The sequence below is a fragment of the Hesperophylax consimilis genome, chromosome 2, assembly GCF_061612785.1.
Source record: "Hesperophylax consimilis isolate HC1 chromosome 2, BYU_Hcon_1.0, whole genome shotgun sequence".
Lineage (NCBI taxonomy): Eukaryota > Metazoa > Arthropoda > Insecta > Trichoptera > Limnephilidae > Hesperophylax > Hesperophylax consimilis.
In genome coordinates this window covers 36,384,055-36,403,035 of record NC_142837.1, presented here as the reverse complement: position 1 = coordinate 36,403,035, position 18,981 = coordinate 36,384,055, and the positions used below count along the sequence as shown (strand labels likewise).

General features: G+C 34.1%; 1 protein-coding gene across 1 annotated transcript in view; it reads left to right on the top strand.

The window, feature by feature from the left end:
• Positions 1-18,981, top strand: part of nAChRalpha1 (nicotinic acetylcholine receptor alpha1) — a 136,913-nt gene that overhangs the window by 81,702 nt on the left and 36,230 nt on the right. The window contains exon 4 of the mRNA XM_089642541.1: positions 11,421-11,530. Within this exon, the coding sequence (XP_089498667.1) occupies positions 11,421-11,530 (110 nt within the window). The remainder of the gene's footprint in view (positions 1-11,420; positions 11,531-18,981) is intronic.

The window sequence follows — 18,981 nt, the reverse complement described above, 5'->3', positions numbered from 1 at the left end:
TTGCATGCGCATATTTAATGCGCAAGATTTGAATTTCCAGAATAGCTCTGATGTGGTTTTGAGTTCTTAACCAGACCAGGATCTCGGTTTTATGAAGGGGTGCCGATTATTTCTGTTACTGGCGCAAAGCAAGCTGTCATCTCAAGAAGTTGTAAGAATATGTTAGATTCATGGTCAATTAAAAGCGTTTGGATTTTTAAAATTAATTTTCAGTCTCAAATTCAATTAGATTATTTTTTTCTAAAATTTTTTAAAATATTAATAATTCTTATTGAAGACAAGAGTGAATCAAGGTGCTTTGTTCCGGCATTTCAATAACAGTTGTTTTATCATGCATCGTAAGTAACATTTTAACAATTTGTTTTAATGTGAAACCGTACAAGAGTCTCAACTTTCCAAACCGTCATCCCCGATTTGGGTATTTTTGAGGCTGAAGGTAATGGAGAGGAGAAGAAAATAAGGAAAAGGAAGGTAGAAAAGTACCTGGCTCATCAAACTGGTCACCAAACAAGGCCTAAGCCATTTCAAGCACGTTTCAATTCTGAATGATGGTTAGAAAATCGAATCGTAAATACACTATACATTATTTTAAATGAGTAATTTGTGAAATAATGAAAATTATTCAAATAAAATTTACTTGCCCAGGCCGAGATTTGAATTTGCAACCTCCAGCTTGTTGTCGAGAGCCTTCTCCTTCGACCACGGAGGCCGTCAAAAGATTGATTTTATGACTGGCCTAAAACAGCATCCATTCCTAGTTGGCTAGTCAAAGTTTCCGCATGTTTTATTGTATGATTTTTATTTGAAATAAATTTATTTCACATATTATTATTAAAAAGTTTTTTTAATTTATTTTCTTAATTTTTTTATTATGTATCAGATTTTGTTGTCCGGGTTAAATCTTCCCCATAGGAAAAACTAAACCCTTCCACTCACTTTTCCACAAATAATCAGCTAATCAATCAACACAATGCAAGTACATCATATAAGTCAAATAAATACAAAACAATACAAGAACAACAACACGTCAACTCACCAGAGATCAAATAGGAAAAAAAAATTCACCGACTCCAGATATTTTCATATCAGAGGGTTCGGCTCGGTAGAACTTCTAACAGGGCCTATAAATCATTATTATTATTATTATTATCATTATTATTTTTCCTAGTTTTGATTTGTAGTTCTGCTGTTATAAGAAAAAAAAAGTAGCTGGAAATTTTCAATGGATGCATTCTGATATACGCGACCTTATATGATTATCAACCCATTATACTAAAAAATTCATATGACCATTAAAAAATTAGATAGAATTATACCCAAAATCATCGGCGATAGGTACAGATTGACCCACCTAAAATCATCGGTGATAGGTACAGATTTACCCACCTATAATCATTGGTGATAGGCACAGATTGACCCACCTATAATAATTGGTGATAGGTACAGATCGACCCACCTAAAATCATTGGTGATAGGTACAGATTGACCCATCCAAAATCATCGGTGATAGGTATAGATTGACCCACCTAAAATTTGAATTTAAATGCTTACCGTGCAATTTTTATCCATGTTATATTTTTTAATATAAATATGATCTTTTGGAATTTCTCGTAGGTAGGTCTTTTATGTTTCTTCTGAGTAAAAATTGTAAAGTTATAAAAACTAAATATTCCGTTTGCGTTCGAGTGAGCCAGACGTTTATATACACACTTATAGGCGCTGCTGGGAGTCATCCTTAGGAGATAGACATATAACGTAGTGGATTTTTAAAGTTATACAATTCCGTAGTAGGGAAGACCTGTCCAAAACCGTATAGCTAAGGCAGAAGCTCTGTAGTTCAGTAATTAAAAATAAAACAAAGTTGATAATAATTATTTATATTTATAAATTTAACAAGGAACAAAACATAATAGAAAAAATAACGAAAATCTTATTCAAATATGTATTTAAAAAAAAAAACACAAAACCTCTAATTTTTCCGGTTTTGCCCCGGGGGGTGGGTAAAACCGTATACCATATACGGTATTGCCCCGGAAAACCTAGCAACGGTTGCATTTGAATTTATGCAACTTCTCGGGTCCCCAACCTGGGGATCCCTCGTGAGCCCATTGCTTACACGTGGTGCATTGCATCCATCCTTGATCCACATGGCTCGGGCCATACTCTCCTAAACAATATAAGCAAATATCGTTGACCGTTTTTATTGCTTTGACTGGAGGGATTCTTGTGCAATTATTTTGTGGGCTTATCTACATTCATCTTAGGTGGATTTTTCTTGTTTCGAGTAGAAATGTTAAGCAGTAATTTATTTTTATATGGAGACGAAGTAATTACATTGCCGTTTTTCCTCGACGGTGATAGGTTTTTCTTCTTTGATCCATATTTACTCTAGGAGTTGGCATAATATCCGCTGGAGATATCTGAAGAGTTAACATCTGATTCATTTGAAGTGAATTAGAGGTATTATGTGAAGCACTAGATATTGAAGGCATCTGATAAATTTGGAGCAAACTAGAAATTGACGGCAACGAATTTATTTGTGACGCAGTGGATGTTGATGGCATTTGGTCAATTTGTGGCGTGCTGGAAGTTGACAGCAACAAGTTTATTTGTGGCGTTGGTAATTACGAGGTACGATGATAACGTCTGTAAACAAATAAAAAAATGCTTCAACGAAAATACTGCGGGTCAAAATCGTATACTGGCCGGTTTTACCCCGTACGGTTGTGCCGGAGAAACTTCTATTCGCACATTCTTTCACAAATGTTAAACTTGTCATGAAAATCACCCAAATGTTTGACGTAATCAAATTTAAAATATACATAATTATAGTATGTGATATGTCACTCACCTGCAAATGATATAAACTTCACCATTAATTATTTCAATATCCGTAAAATTAGATCAGATCACCGAAAAACTAAATAATCGTATTATCTCGCCATCGGGCAGGCTTGTTTTGACAAGTTTCTGCTGACTTGCGTTGATTTGGGGGCCTAACATGGGCGGAATGCGTGGCGGGAATATTTAAAGAAATATAGCTTTTATAGAGAAATACGGTTTTACCCCGGTATACGATTTTGTACAGGTCTCCCCTACATTATTTTGATGCATTTTATAAGATTTAGCCAGCGGTGGCAATATAAGCGCCCGAAAATATCTTTTAACGACTTGATTTTAAATATTGACTTTTCTTTACTTTCTATAAATTTAATATGCGTGTATAATATTTCCGGAAGAAATACTCTAAATGATAGTGAGAACTCTATAAAAATCCGTAGCGTAGTTTAGAAGAACTAAGCTCACAAACAGACAGACACGAGAAGCGACTTTAATTTATACTATTTAGAGAAGGAAGTGTCATAAGTAGATATCGATAGCTATGTATCTTTGTTAGACTTATGTATGCAATCCGCTTAGTGTATTTTTCAAACCGTTAAAACCTACTGCTCTGAGTAATTGATTTAGCCTTGGCGTTCTATAAAACTCTTCGCTTTTTACAAGCTCATTTTCAAGTAACCAATTTGAGTTTTCAATGTCTAATTCTCGACAAAAGCACATTGTCGTCCTTTTCATTCAAGTAATTCAACTAAAGGTAAAATGGTAAAAAAAACTTACCAAAAAATTGGTTTATTTCTATTCGCAAACTTTTCATCGCGTAGCTCCTTAGAAGAATAGGGAAGTGAGTGAAGAATTATAGAGGTTCTACTAAATAATAAGGTTGTATTAGTTTTGTTTAAAGTACCATAGTCAAAGAGTTAATAACGACAGGATTGTAAAATTAGTTTTTCGATATATCAAAAAATGACGAATTTATGAGCATTTAAAGTAAACTTTGGTAAAACGTAGGCAATGGTCTCATTAGCTTTCAAAGTGAAATTGTGTAAAACTTAGACAATGGTTTCATGAGCTTTCAAAGTGAACTTGGGTAAAACGTAGGCAATGGTCTCTTTAGCTTTCAAATTGAAATTGTGTAAAACGTAGGCAATGGTCTCTTAAGCTTTCAAAGTGTACTTGGGTAAAACGTAGGCAATAGTCTCTTGAAGTCAGATTCCAATTTAGAAAACAATAAGGAACTCCAGCCCATTTTTTAATCAATATCAATAATCACATACTAACTTAAATAAGATCATTTTTATTTTTATAGTTAGTTTTAATAGTTAAAATAATTTTGAAAAGTTTTAATTTTTTTCACAAGGAGCCTTGTAACATCGCAAGAACTTACTTTTTGTATAAACAGGGTCAACTCAACTCAAACTTAGAGGGTTTAATATCAATAGTCGATCTATTTCCATTTGAATTACAGTGAGATAGAAGGTATAGGACCATGCTTTTTATTTTATTTGCCATTATTATATATTCCAAAAATCACTGACCGTAAAATTTACCAGGTTTCTGAAAAATTTGTTTTCATTCTAGATTGTATGACTCTGAATTTTATTTTAAATTTATAAATATCTCAGGTTGTCAATGAGATTAACGTGTTGTAAGTGCGTTATAATTACGATAAACGTGTCGTTATGTAAATTAATACATCTTTTAACATAAACCATTTTATGGAGCGCCATTTCATTTCAACATAAAGATAAAAAATAAAATTATTAAAACAAGAGGTAATAGTTCGAATTACCACCGTGTGTCGTAAACTTCAATGATTTATTATCATTGAGCCCCTACACTTTTTGCAATTTTTTTAACGCGGAGTTACATTTAAGCATGTCTTATATCACACTCCACACCCAATCTGCATTTATATCATCCAACGGGTGAACTTAATTCAAATACTATTAAGGATGCAAGAAAGCTCTTCTCGGCTGTGACAGTTTGGAAAAGCTTAAGAACTAAAGCTCTAGGAAAGTCTTCTGGTAAAACATGTCCTTCGTAATTTATTTATTCGTTTGGTTCTCGGGTTCCAGACGCGCGTTTGCGGAATAAATCATTGCGGTTACTCAAGTTACGGTTTGGAAGGAACCCACCAGGGGGCGCTGCTTTGTTTGCCTTCATCGTTAGGCTAGATTAGAAGTGAAATAATGGTGCTAATGATTGATGAGAGTATGAGATAAACGAGCACAAATTAATTATAAATATAATGTGCTCCCCAAAAATCTTTTGCCTAAATAGTATTTTTTTACACAACATGCGGACTTTTTATTCTAAATCATACTGCCATCTCTAATGCGCAGACGCAATGAAGGCATGCTGAGTCTGATCTGCAGGTATTTGAATGGAGCCATCTCTAAGAAGCTAGCAACATTGATCCCCGGTGCCCCGGTGCACGTGCATGACACTCAACAGGCACGAGCCGAAAACCCATTCCCATTTGATGCTGGCTTCATGAGAACGTGCGTTTCTTCGACGCATGTCATATTTGGAACGAGCTACCGCCATCTGTTTTTCCGGTGACCGGATAAATCATCACATCTTTAAAAAGTTATATAAAGTCATGGAAAGTGTTGAAACAAAAACTGGGTTAAGTAGGTTAAGTTAGGTTAAAAAATTCTTTCAATTTAAAATTTAAAAAAAATATATCATCGTTTTTAATTACTTTATACATGGAACCGTTTTTTTACTATTTATTTATTTATTTATTCAAACTCCATAAAATGGCTTTTACAATAGAGTGATTACAGAACAAGTAAAGTGTACACAAACATATTGATGCAAGTGATACAGTTGTTAATAAAAGTGCAGCTAAACAATACATAATTAAAAGAAATATCTACTAGTGTAGTAATAGTTGAATGAATACTAGGTTTGTATAAGACCTGACATAAATCGAGGTATGAGTTGTTCATGATAATGAATAGTAATTTTTCTCCTTATAATCTGGGCTTTTTCAAAACCTGCATTAATAATAACCTTCCTACAGCCCTGCTCGGCTGTAGGAAGCTCTCAACGCTGACCAACCCGTAGGCGTGAGGTGTAACACAAAAAATATATTTTTTTTAAATGAACTTAACGCAACAAATATGTGCTTAATTATGTTGCGTTAACTCTTTTTCGATAGAATAAAGTGTACCACTTACCCAGGTTTAAAAAAGCCGTATTACGGGAGAAGGGTAGTTCAATACTTTCTACTTAATTTTATTTGTAACTGAAGACATGAAGAATTATGCTTGGGCACATATCTCTCCCTTTTAATTCTTCCTCGTTCTCTTGCATAATTCTTCCCTTCTCATCCATTTTCTTCCTTTTTGTTCCTTTTTTTCCAGTCTCTTGTCGCATTCGGGTAATTTATTCCGCTGTCCTAACCGCGCGAGCGAGATGAGTTTTATATACAAGATTATGAAGGTCAGTGAACCGTGTGCTTTATAAGATTTTTTTCAGATTTTATTCAAGATGTTTCCGGACTCATTTGCGAGGTCCGTGATAATAAAGTTAAACTTTTATTATTACTTTAAGCTTTGTTGCCGATTACTTTATGGCCGGGTTCAAGAGTTCAATTCAAGGTAAATCCTAATAAAGCCAGTAGTTCAGAGGGCTGTTTGATTCTGTTCAAACAAATTTAAAAATATCTTTAGATTATTTTCCGCAAAAACATGATGAAATAGGTATCGGAAAGGATGGTGAAACAATAAATGAATAATGAATGGGTATTTTTTTTCATTTAATATATATATTTTTAAATTGACTTAAATGAGTTGATAATTACTTAGTGAGTATTGATATATGATAGGGTTTTTGGTTTTATAAACTCTAATAAAGGGTTTCCAATAAGAGGTGTTATTTTGATATCATTTAAAAAATCGTATAATACTAATGGTTTCGTTGCTTGTGTGGCACGTAGCGCCGTCTTGTTGAAAGTAAACGTTGTCCAAATTAATACCATCCAATTTCGGCCATAAAAAATCATTAATCATCTCTTAATAGCGCAATCCATTCACCGTAACTGTTGCTCCAGCCTCATTTTCGAAAAAGTAAAGTCCAATGACTCCGCCAGACCATAAACTGCACCAAACAGTCACACGTTGAGAATAGAGAGGCTTTTCAACAATAATTCTTGGGTTTTCCGAGCCCCAGATGCGACAATTTTGCTTGTTGACGAAGCCACCGAGGTGGAAATGGTCCTCATCACTCAAGATGATTAGCATTTGATTCACTCAAGTGAATTTTAATAATTTTAATGCATTGTTGAAGCGTTCATCGTTCCATTTTTATTAATGGTTTCTACTTGTCAAATGTCAAAAAATGACAGCTTTAAAAGTAACATCTACGGAAATAGCGGGCTATTCAAAATAACACCTCTTATTGGAAAACCCTGTAGTTTGACATTTACTTAAATTAATTTTCCATCATTGATTAAAATGATCTGCTTCATCACCCTCTAGAAAGTCTTCAACGTTTTTCACCCTTAAACCACATAAAATTAAGAATCTTTACAAATTTTACATCGTTTTGGTAACATCAAATTACAATAGTTTACAATTAACAAAAACATTGTTCAAGAATCTCAGTTGATGAAAGTTCCACCATTCTTCCACCTTTTCACAGAAAAACGTCGCACGGGAATAGAATATTCCGGAACCAACTTTAACTCTGTGGTCTGAAATAATTACATTACAAATGCATACAACGTGGAACTAGGAATTTAATGAGGAAATCCTCGGAACATTTGCGGCTACGGAATGTGATTTATTTTACCTGTCCGGCGGAGTTTAGAGTTAACTGGCGAAGAAGTTTGTCGTGCTTCTATAACGTTTCAAGAAATTAAAATATTAATTTCAATAATTTCGAGGAATCTAACCTACCTACTTTTATTCAAAAATCTTAATATTTTTAATTTCTCTTACAAAACATCAGTCATTAGAGCAAGACAGTATTTCGTGAATGTTAAATATTTGAACAAATGATAATTCTTTTGTAAACTTTTTGACGATCTGTAAGGAACGTGTGATGATGGCTCGTTTTTAAATGATGAGATGATAATTCATTAATTATCTTTCCTTATTAATCAGTAGTAAATAACGAGTCTTGTCGGTTGATTTATGCTGTTATTATTATCAATAGTATAGTAATTATTTAGTAGATATTTTACATTAGCTCCACAAAAGAGAAACTGAAGAAAATAATTCACCTCAGGGCTGTCATCTTTGAAAATGCTGTGTGGAAGGTATTTTAAGAAAAGGAAGAGGAGGAGGTTCTGGGAAGGAAAAAAGTATGAGGGGTGATAAGGAATCTGGGGTTCAATGCGTCCAGTAGTGAGGAACGTAAGAATCCATCCCTCCACTTCATTGCAGGATGATGTTCCGAGAGAGTCCTGCTGGAAAGGTCAAATTTCTCCCTCAACCAGTTTTTTCACGATGCTGCTACGCAGATGCTGGGCAGACGGCTCTGCCTCACCCCATGAATCCCGAACCCCCTACTTAGTCACCAAAAGTATCGAAAACTTGAGGTGACCTATGGTAGAGGTGTTGGTTATCCAATAAATGATTTCCGGGGCGGCGGTACCCATCCCCGCCTCCCAAATTGAAACTTAATATAAGCAGACATGCTCATTTATACTTCTCATTCATTCACGATGTCTCTTTCGTACAATTATATACACGTTCCTTACATGTTCTAAACAAAAGTTCTAAATCCTCGTTCAGAGAGATGAAAAAGAGGGTGGTAAAAGTTCGCCAGATAGGTCCATGTCTAATCGTTTACCTTGGTCGGAATACAATACATATTTTCCGTTAAGTCAGGTACATTTTAGTTTTAGAAAATTTTACATGAAATAGTACCCAATACCCATGCAAAATCTTTTTTTTGTTGTAAAATCGCATTTGAATTTTGTTGTTATGTACATTGACTATTCATCTCATATTTAAGCCATCAGTTTGATAAGGCGTAATTCAGGTTACTACGATACTAATTACAATTTGCTAAAATTATCGATAGCAAAAGAAACATCTTGCGCATGTATTATATGTATGACAAATGCATAAAATATTCGATAAAGCGTTATTCAGGTTACTACATAACTAACACATTAAAAACTCTGTTCACATCTCTCGTTGGAAGTATTCTAGAATACAACTCTACAATTTGGCCACCTGTCTTTAATAATCACATTAATACCATTGAAAGAGTCCAACGCAAATTTTTGAGGTGTATTAATTTAAGGCTTGGAATTCCTTTAGAAACAATAGATTATGATTTCTTATTATATTCATTGAAATTGCTTAAGTTAAGTGAAAAAATTTCAAAAAAATTTTGATCTTATATTTTTATACAAAATTATAAATTATCAGTTGGATAGCCCTGACATATTAATGCTGATTCAATTTCATGTACCTACCATTAGATCAAGGTCCTCTAGTATGTATTATTGTGAAAATTATACCACAATCTCAGGATATAACTCAGTTTTAAAAAGATTGCACACACTTGGGAACTTTTATGATAAAATCGCAGATACTTTTAATATTCCCCTTGTAAAGTATAAAGCTGCACTAATTACACATTTTTACGTTATTTTTTTTTGTTATGTTTTAACTGAATTTAATTCTTTAATTTTTCTCATCCAAATTTAATACTGCACTATGTATATTTAAAAAAATAAAATAAACACTTTTTTTATGTTAATGGCACTTGTGCCGTAAATTCTAAATAAATAAATAAATTACAATCAACGAATTCAAAAAATTTACTAAAATTTTCTTACCTTAACTGCAAAAAATGTAAGTCTAAAGCAAATGAAACTACTGATACTCATAAATATTTAAATAAAACTTTTTGAAAACTTGTGGAATACATTATTATCTAATGAAAACTGTGCAATCAACTGTCTGCCCTTACTATGTGAAATACGCATTCTACAGAAAACTAACAAAAACACTAACGGCCTTACTAATAAAGGTGGTGTAAATTTTATACAATTGATAAACAACAATGCAAGTGAAAACCTTACTAATAAACTAAAATTTGTCTAAACTGATATTAAACAGCACTAAAAAGATATACACATTGTTTATACAGTGGATAAAGTCATATTAAATTTGCTAAATATTTCTCCTTTTTGAAGATATCGGTAAAACAAAAACCGTTTTTAGAAACAAGATAACATTTTATTTCTGATTTTTGTATTACAAATATTTTTTTTAATATTTATAAATTGGAATTTTTTAATTTCAAACATCAAAAATAATGAAAAAAAAACATAAGTTAATATTCCAGACGTCAAGAAATACTAAATTTTGAAAACTCATTCCTTTTATTTAGGAAATCTGCAAGAAAACTGTCACCCCACTTGTTATGTCATTTATCTTTCTAAAAAAATCACTCGTAATTTCAGAGATTAGCGCTAATCACCAAAACAGCCCAACTGATTTCAGTGAAGTTTTGGTGAATGTGCATGATCGGTTCCTGCTTGAAACAAGGGGTAGTTTTGGACCCGATAGGTGGCGCTGTTGTCGAGATCTAAAAAAAATCAAATTTTTTCAACGAATTTTTTTTCAGCTTTATCATCAAAAAATATCAATACCACAATTTTTAGCTAAAAAAGTCTACACCCCTCCCCCTCAATATTTGTAATACCAATAAGATTTTTTTTAATTTAAAAAGGTTCGTTATTCATTTATAAGTTGTGGTAAACTTTATCTATTCATATTTACAACAAAATATTGTTCACCAAATTGCAATACATAAAATTAAAATTCATTATTAAAAATTAAAACATCAATAATGTTTAGACGTAAGAATCAATCAGTATTGATCTGATTTATAACATTTAATTTTTATCAATTAAAATAAAAATAAAATCATTTTATTTATTACAGTTGACTATGAAATGAATACAAAATGAAATAAAAAAATGTTTACCGAAAGTGTTTTCTATGGATCGTAAAAACAATATCTACGATGGATGTCACTTGCGCATGTATTCTATGTGTGTCAAATACATAAACTATACGATAAAGACTACAGATAAAAGGCGGTCTTCATAAAATGTGGTCCATTTAAAATACGGTCTGCATAGAAGGCAGTCTGTGGCAGGACAACGTCTGCCCGGGCCCACTAGCACAATATAAATATATATTATATATCTTCCCAAACAATAACCAAAAAAATTACACATTGAATTCATTGGTAGCGCAATATAAACATTGATTCCTTGTATTTACTTTTACCTACACACGCATAGGTCACTTGTGTTATTAAAAAGCAATTTGAACGCCATTGTAAAAAGGGCTGGTAATTCGTAAGAACATCTTAGTTTCACGTACTAAATGTTGATATTCTTTGATGTAGTTGCCTGTATACTGTCAGATAAATTAGTGACAAATTGTGGGAAAAAAATTCATGCAACTTGGTCTGTTAACCTTTCCCTGGTGGGATAATCTGTCAATGTGTATGGTACTTCTGGCTGTTATCTTCATAACTTTGTTTAATTGAAGATTCTTTTCTGGTATGAAATGAAAATTGTCGTTTATTTCCAGGAGTGGAATGATTACAAGCTGAAGTGGAACCCAGACGACTATGGGGGAGTGGACACTCTTCATGTACCTTCAGAACACATCTGGCTACCTGACATAGTTCTTTACAATAAGTGAGTATTTATTCTTTTTTTAATAGTATTTCAGATTTTTTTATTTCCTATTGATGTGCAATGCAAAATATTACACGGAGAAAATCGATCCTGTTAAAAAAGTAATAGCATAACATCTGGTCTTTTCCTAATAAAGACCATGACGGAATGCGTCAATTTTAAGACGGGTTTGGGTAGCGCGGCCCTGGAAACCATTTATTGGATAACCTACACCTCTGCCATAGGACAAATCAAGTGGTTCGCTACGTTTGGTGATTGAGCAGTGATGCCTGGGTTTATCGGGTGAGGTATGTTTAGGATATGCCTATCCGCCAGCTGCGTGCCGGATCGGGAGATGCTATTTTAGGGAGACTTGCATCAAACTTGTCAGGAGGTGTCAGGCGAACCTCAGACTTATAGCCATAAGTCCTTTGGCTGAGGGGGCATTGTAGCAGTCATTTCCTGCCCGCTACAGAGCATTAGCATTATTCACTGCCCATCTCCGATTTACAACTCCGCAACTATGGCAACTCTGGACAACGCGGGACGGAGCTCGCGATCAAGACACGCACCTCGACAATTTAGTATTCAACTGGCTGGCCTTCCGGAACATCGCTTAGCAGAGAGGACACGAACCGCACAATGAGCTGACAAAATTTACGAACGGTGATGACGCCTCAGTTTAATAATTTACCTTTGGTCATCCTTCGTTCTACGTATAAATAACAGCAATGCTTACCGCATCGCTTGGCGCCCATTATTACATTCATCAGGTTAGTTTATAATAAATGTCACCATCCATTTGTCGCTTTCAATCCAATTTTTAAATTACCCATCGTGCTTTCAACCTTCGGTTGTAGCACACGCCTGAGTTATTTGTCATCAATTAAAAGAGTTCTCATGTTGATTAAGTGTTGTAGTAATAAATGTTGTATTATGGAATTCATTATCTCCGTTCTTTTATTTACTACACTTACTGCCCTCGTGGCAATAACCCCTCTTACAATGGCGCCAACGTGGTTGGATGGCCAATAATGCTCTTACACCTTTAACCTCTCTAACTGTTCTTAACTTGAGGGATATATTCATATATCCGTCACTTATGGTAACACTGATCCCTAGATTCCTACCCAACCCTCATACCCTTTTCTTTCCCATGACTTCCTCTCATTTATTTCCTTAAAAAGACCCTTCACACAGCATCCTCAAAGATTACACAGGCCCTGAGGAAACTTATTTTCCTCAGGTTCTCCTATGTGGATCAAAATCGATAATAATCAATATTAATATTGATAAATTCAAATTTTCACAAGAAAAACTTTAAGGCGATGCCATACGTAGTAATTCAAAATCGTGTGTTTTTGGTTTGAAAATTTGGTCGCCTAGAAATGTTTCAGATGCTTTTATTAAATACTGCCAGTAGAATACATCTTGGTCTTTGAAATAATCGAGTATTTTTTAGATAAATATTTTTATAAGCCCAGAAAAAAATAATGCAAAGGACTATGAAAACTGCTTTACAGTTCAAAATCTCCTACCTACGAACCCATTTTCGGTTATTATTTTATTGTTTAATGTGGCAAATTAAGTTATTTATAGAACATCCACAAAATAAAATAAAAGGCACTTTTTGGCGATGTTTTTTTCTTGCATAAATCAAAACAGGCGGATGGTGTTAACCGGGAATTTAAACCTTATCGCCATTTACGTAAGGGTTGTTATTGATAGCGGCTCAATTAAAAATATTACACGACGTAGTGCATCGCCTTAAAAATAAAAATTTGACTAAAAAAAATTTGCCAACCACTGTTGTTTATAATTCTAATGTCTGAAACTATTTTTAAATTAAAGCGGTGTACGAGTATACAGCAAACCACTAGTATTAAAAATTTAGTCTCGGGTTAACTAACACCCGCCCAACAGTAACCTATCTCCCACCTTCAGAGTGCATTTTATATCCCTACACTTTGTTCCCGCCCTAGCTTTTATGCGGGCTAATGCATTGAAGATAAAACGTTTCGTTATACCTAGTAGGAGCTTCTTAACGGTCTCGTAAATAAATAAGTATTTTGCTCGGAATTCCGATTGATAGTAAGAATATAAGAACACAACGACGGTAAGATGTTAACAAGTTCTATGGGTATATGAGCTGCAGCCTAGTTTAAAGTTTTGATATCTCAAAATATTTTTTATTCGACCTAACTAGTAACTGGCTAATTGGAATCTGAAAAAGTAAGTTTCTCTGAGAGCCTACCCACTGGTCCTGGCGACAACTGGCCACTGGCTCCATCTTGCGGACTTCCACGCAAGCTCTATGCACTGCCATCTGTGCGTGCATCTATGAAGCTCTTACTTCCCAACAATATCAAATGCTGTATTTCAACGCTGTGCCTGGGTTTCAAAGAATCTGAAGGTCAGTGTGTCCATACGTGGGCAGACGCAACCTGCCAAGACCACTTGAGGTGACCTATGGCATTGGTGTTAGTGATCCAACGTGGGCGGCGGTACCGAACCCGCCTCCCATAGTGAACAAGCTGATGTAAGCGTAATGAGGAAGATTGGAAAGGGACACTCAGATAGTTTAGGCATGTAAATCAAATGAACGAAAAAAAGAGTGAAAGGAGAATATACGACGCCAATGTGAATTTTAAAAGAAGTTGAGGAGGACATGATACGATCAAGTGAATCAGATACTAGAGTCCGGTCATGTCAAGAGTCAAAATAATAGAATAGTATGTATGAATGGGAATAAGGCAAGGAGTGTATGCTGGGTTATTGCAAGGAGTGTGTGGATGATGATAAGTTAGTTTGATGGCATTTTAATTGATCTATGAAAGAAAACCCTTTCTTACATAAAATCAAACATGATGTAAGCGCCATAAGCAAGTTTAAGAAAGCGACGCTAAGATGGTTGAGACGTATTGAGAGGATGGTCAGTAAAAGGAACTCCAGCTAATATGTGAAAGGCATGATCAAGTGAGAATTTGGTGATGATTTTCTAATACAACTTGGCAATCATTCCCCGATACTATGCAAAAAAAATGATTTTTTTTAAAGAAAGATAATCATTTCCAGATTACGAATAAACTGATAATATTTTAAAATCTCCTACTACCAACACAGTAAGCGTAAAATTTTTCTTGTTTTGTGATGGAGGACTTAGCAAGTAGAGGAATAGAACACACGACATCTGGGTGGGACCCAAACGCGAGGCCCACTCAGCCACTGATCGGTCATATTTACTCCTTTAGTACACATGAACAGTCTTAATACACATAATGTATGGAAGAGGATGACAAAACCAATTCAATTATTAATGTTATCTAAAATATTAAAAAGGCAGAACTAAGTAACAAATATAAAAAATAAGAAAAATTTATGTATGAACAATGTAATATAGCAAGAATATATAATAGGTACATTATACAACAATACTGCCTCGGTAAGTAAAAATACAGCGTGTCCCTTCAAACTCTCAAGGAAAACACTGTGTTCTTACTTACCGCGGCAGATCACATGCGATTATAACAAGAAGCACATAGTTTTATTGACTCATTACAATTAAACTGCGCATTTGGAAGAAGAAACATAAATAAAAATATGGCTAAAAATTTAATAATCTTTTAACACCTGCATAACAACGACAATTTTAGGCATCTCAATATGTTAAAAAACATATTTCAACATTTTTTTTAATCAATAACATTTTAAAACAAATCAGGTTAGTTTCACATCCCCGAGACGAAGAAATATTTAAATATATTTTTCAAACTTCTTTCATTAAAATAACTTACGTTAAGATCCTTATAAGGAGTTAAAGAATTATTTGAAAATACCGCGATATTATTAGGTACGTACCTACATTTAACTACTTTTCGAAGCAATATTGAAAAGTTTTCATTTGTTGGACCAAGTTTCCTGCAAAACTTTGTCGGCTTAATGACCTCATAAGTGAAAAGTTGGCCTAAGCCCTTAGACGTGCGTCAAAATCCACCATTTCCCGGGAAACGTATGAAACCTACAAAGAGTTAGAAAGGAAAGAAGTGCACAAATATATATGTTCAAAAAGTTCACTGTAAAGTGTTTAATGTCCGAAGACTGAAGCCATACACTTGAATTTTTGTATTATATTTTCAAGCACTAGAAACTTCACGCTGTAAACTGACAGCCTAAGCCTAAGGACGGTGTTTGGTTTTGAAATGAGAATATGATTAGTTCTTACCGGGATATCATTTATTCAGTTCATATCTATCCCTAGCCCTCACCTAGTAGGAAAAGTATTTGAAATTTGGAACTATGGTAAGATAATAGTGCAAATTCGAATTCATTTGTTTTGAAAATAGACGAAGTATTGGGACTACCTTGGGAGCACTTGGAAGCAATTTGTTGGTATTTGTCGTGAACATAAACTCGTTAAAAAGTTAAAAAAGGGAATTTAATTATTTTGAAAGTGCATAATATCGTTTTAAGAGATGTCGCGGTGGAACTCTTCATATTGTGATTTGTGTTCTCCTTTGCAGAGAGATAGTGGTCAGTAATTAATCATCCTGCTTTCCTTTTTCCGTACATTGTTCATTCCTACATATACTATCACCCGATTTCAGCAAATACTAATTCATTTCACAGTCCACGTTCATGTTCATATGAAACTGTATTTCTTAAGCAGTTTCGGATGTAGCAGGGTTGTTTCCCAAAAAAATCATATGTAACATTATCATAAAATGCCCATTCAGCACCATTTTTTTTGACAGTTGTAAGGTTTCCGTTAGATAAAATTTTACCTTTTTAACAAATTATGATCAGCAGAAGAGGACAACCAGCATGTCATCAGATTATTTCAATTTGATAAGATGAATCACACTTAGAATTGGCTTTTATCGGGTACCTTTTGAATGTTAAAAAAAATGGTGCTGTTTTGACATTTTATAACTTTGGTCTCACGTAATTTTCTATTTCTCTTTCTAAACAACTAGACCCATAAATAAACCACTCACTAGATCGATATCTTTGGGCTTATTGTATGAAACAAATGGGTCCTAAAAAACCATAGATATGCCAATATATAGATGGTAAAATTCTCATTCGGAGCCTATTTATTATACTTATACACCAATGGAAAACTCTGAAAGTTTATTCCATAGACTTTCAGAGTTTTTCATTTGTGAATATAGTCAGGCAATCATATGACGTCTCAATATTTCGGTTCCAATTTTTGATCGGAGTTTTACCCCCCTGACTAGGTTTAACTATTAGTTCTGACAGCTAGTTAATTTTTGTTAAACTTTCTTCTGCCAGACAGGTTCAATTATATTTAAAAGCTCCGTCAAACTTAGTCACCTTTCCAGAGTTAGCCATCTATTCAAAATAAGGGTTGCTTGAATAGGTTTTCAAAAATAAAATAGATGGTTTAATAGTGTAGAAAAATCACAGACATAGGAATTAATAGACGAGAAGATAATGGCGAGGGGTAAAATCAACTGTTAAAGAACGAAGGGGGTAAAGCTGACTGTGATTCGTCAATAAATCAATCTGACAGTAAATAGGCATCTCGCATTATAATATCACCATTTAGTTCTTAAAATTAAAATCTGCTTTTGAATGAATAGACATTTTTACATGGGAGCGCAAATTACTCGCCACGTTATGAACAAATTTGCGAAGTCCAAATTCGGCAAAAATTTTCTTCTATTTTCAGAGTCGAATATTTCGTTTAATTATTTAGTTAAGACACTTTTATAAATGTTCATAATTTACTTCCCAGCAACCAACCAGCTTTGTGTTTCGCGTCCAGACGTTTCTCGATGTGATAGTTTATGTTTCTACAACTGATCCATATTATACGATGTGAATATGCTTAAAATAAAGTAAAATAATGCTTATATATAATAATAATAATAACATGGAATTTATATAGCGCAGTTTAGTGTCATTTCACTTCAAGTGCGCAATATGGAATGTAATACGACAATTGGGTTTATTCTCTTTTTCACATCTATTTTTACAAGTTTTCATAGCACAAGTCAACATTTTGCCGTGTTATTTCGTAAAATGAACCGATGATGCCTCGACCATAGTTCGCACAAGAATGATGACGTCACGTTTTCAAATTTCACTTGAGGCCATACGCGAGCACAGCCGGCTCCAATGGAACCGGTATGGGGAGTGGGGATAATACGCTTTTAATCACTTAGGGCAGGTCTACTAATATTCATATGTCTATGAGAAAAACATATTTTATATGATCTACAAAATTAGCGAAGTTAACATTAAATATGCCAATATCACCGGTACTGGTTTCTCATAGTGAGAAACCGCCGTATCGGGTGTGACAAATGTAGTGCATTTAGGTAGTAGAATGGTGTATTTTGTCGTGTTGTTGTCTTAGATATCTGTAGATAATAAATAAAGGGGATGAAGTAGATTTTGGAAACCGGAAACGAAACGTAAAAACAAATTAACAGACAGATGAAATGCCAAACAGTCAGTTAAAACAGGACGAGTCAATAATCCACGACAAGTGAACATCATACAGAGAAAAATGTGAATTGCTAATTTATTAAGAATCTCTTCAAATAATTGGTAAATCCTGTTAAAAGCGGGATTGTAGGACTTGCGAATGAACTATCGGGTTTTCTGATAAACGTTTAGTAAATTATGAATATATTATCACGTGATGAAAATCCGAATATTTTTGCATTACTACTAAAATTCTTTGATAATTAACATGATAATTTTATCAAGGCAAATAAATAAAACATTCAGGTAATTAACATGATAATTTTATCAAGGGAAATAGATAAAACATTCTAAATTGATGTTTTATTAATAAGGCCTGTTAATTTATCGTGAGGACAAAATTCGATTTCTCTCCGTGCATAACATAAAATATGAAATGTAATATTCATCAACGCCTTCTACTCGTAGGCTACGAGGTAACAAGTACAACACTGAAGTAGTGCCACCCTGGTGGCACGAGTATAAGATACTATTGGGTGGGGTTGCAACCCCCCGCGTTGAGTAGCAACCACTTCCCGCCCTGGGATAAAAAGCTCAAAGAAGAAAAAAGCTTCTAGGCCATTAACGTATTACGGTGACCGGAGGCGGAGCTGTAAGCTTCTCTTGCATTCTCTTAGGGAAATATATCATGACATAGCTTCCGGAAATAAATGTTCACTTCGCTTTTATAAGGCAGGATATGCATCCTTTGAACGGTTTCTTTAAGGCGAGCTGGATGAAATAAAAGCCTATTATAATTTAAAATGCTGCCATCCAATATTAATTTATTTAGAATTCGATTCAATGTTCTAATAATAATATATCCTTATTGCATAGACATATGAATATTAGTAGACCTGCCCTAAGTGATTAAAAGCGTATTATCCCCACTCCCCATACCGGTTCCATTGGAGCCGGCTGTGCTCGCGTATGGCCTCAAGTGAAATTTGAAAACGTCATCATTCTTGTGCGAACTA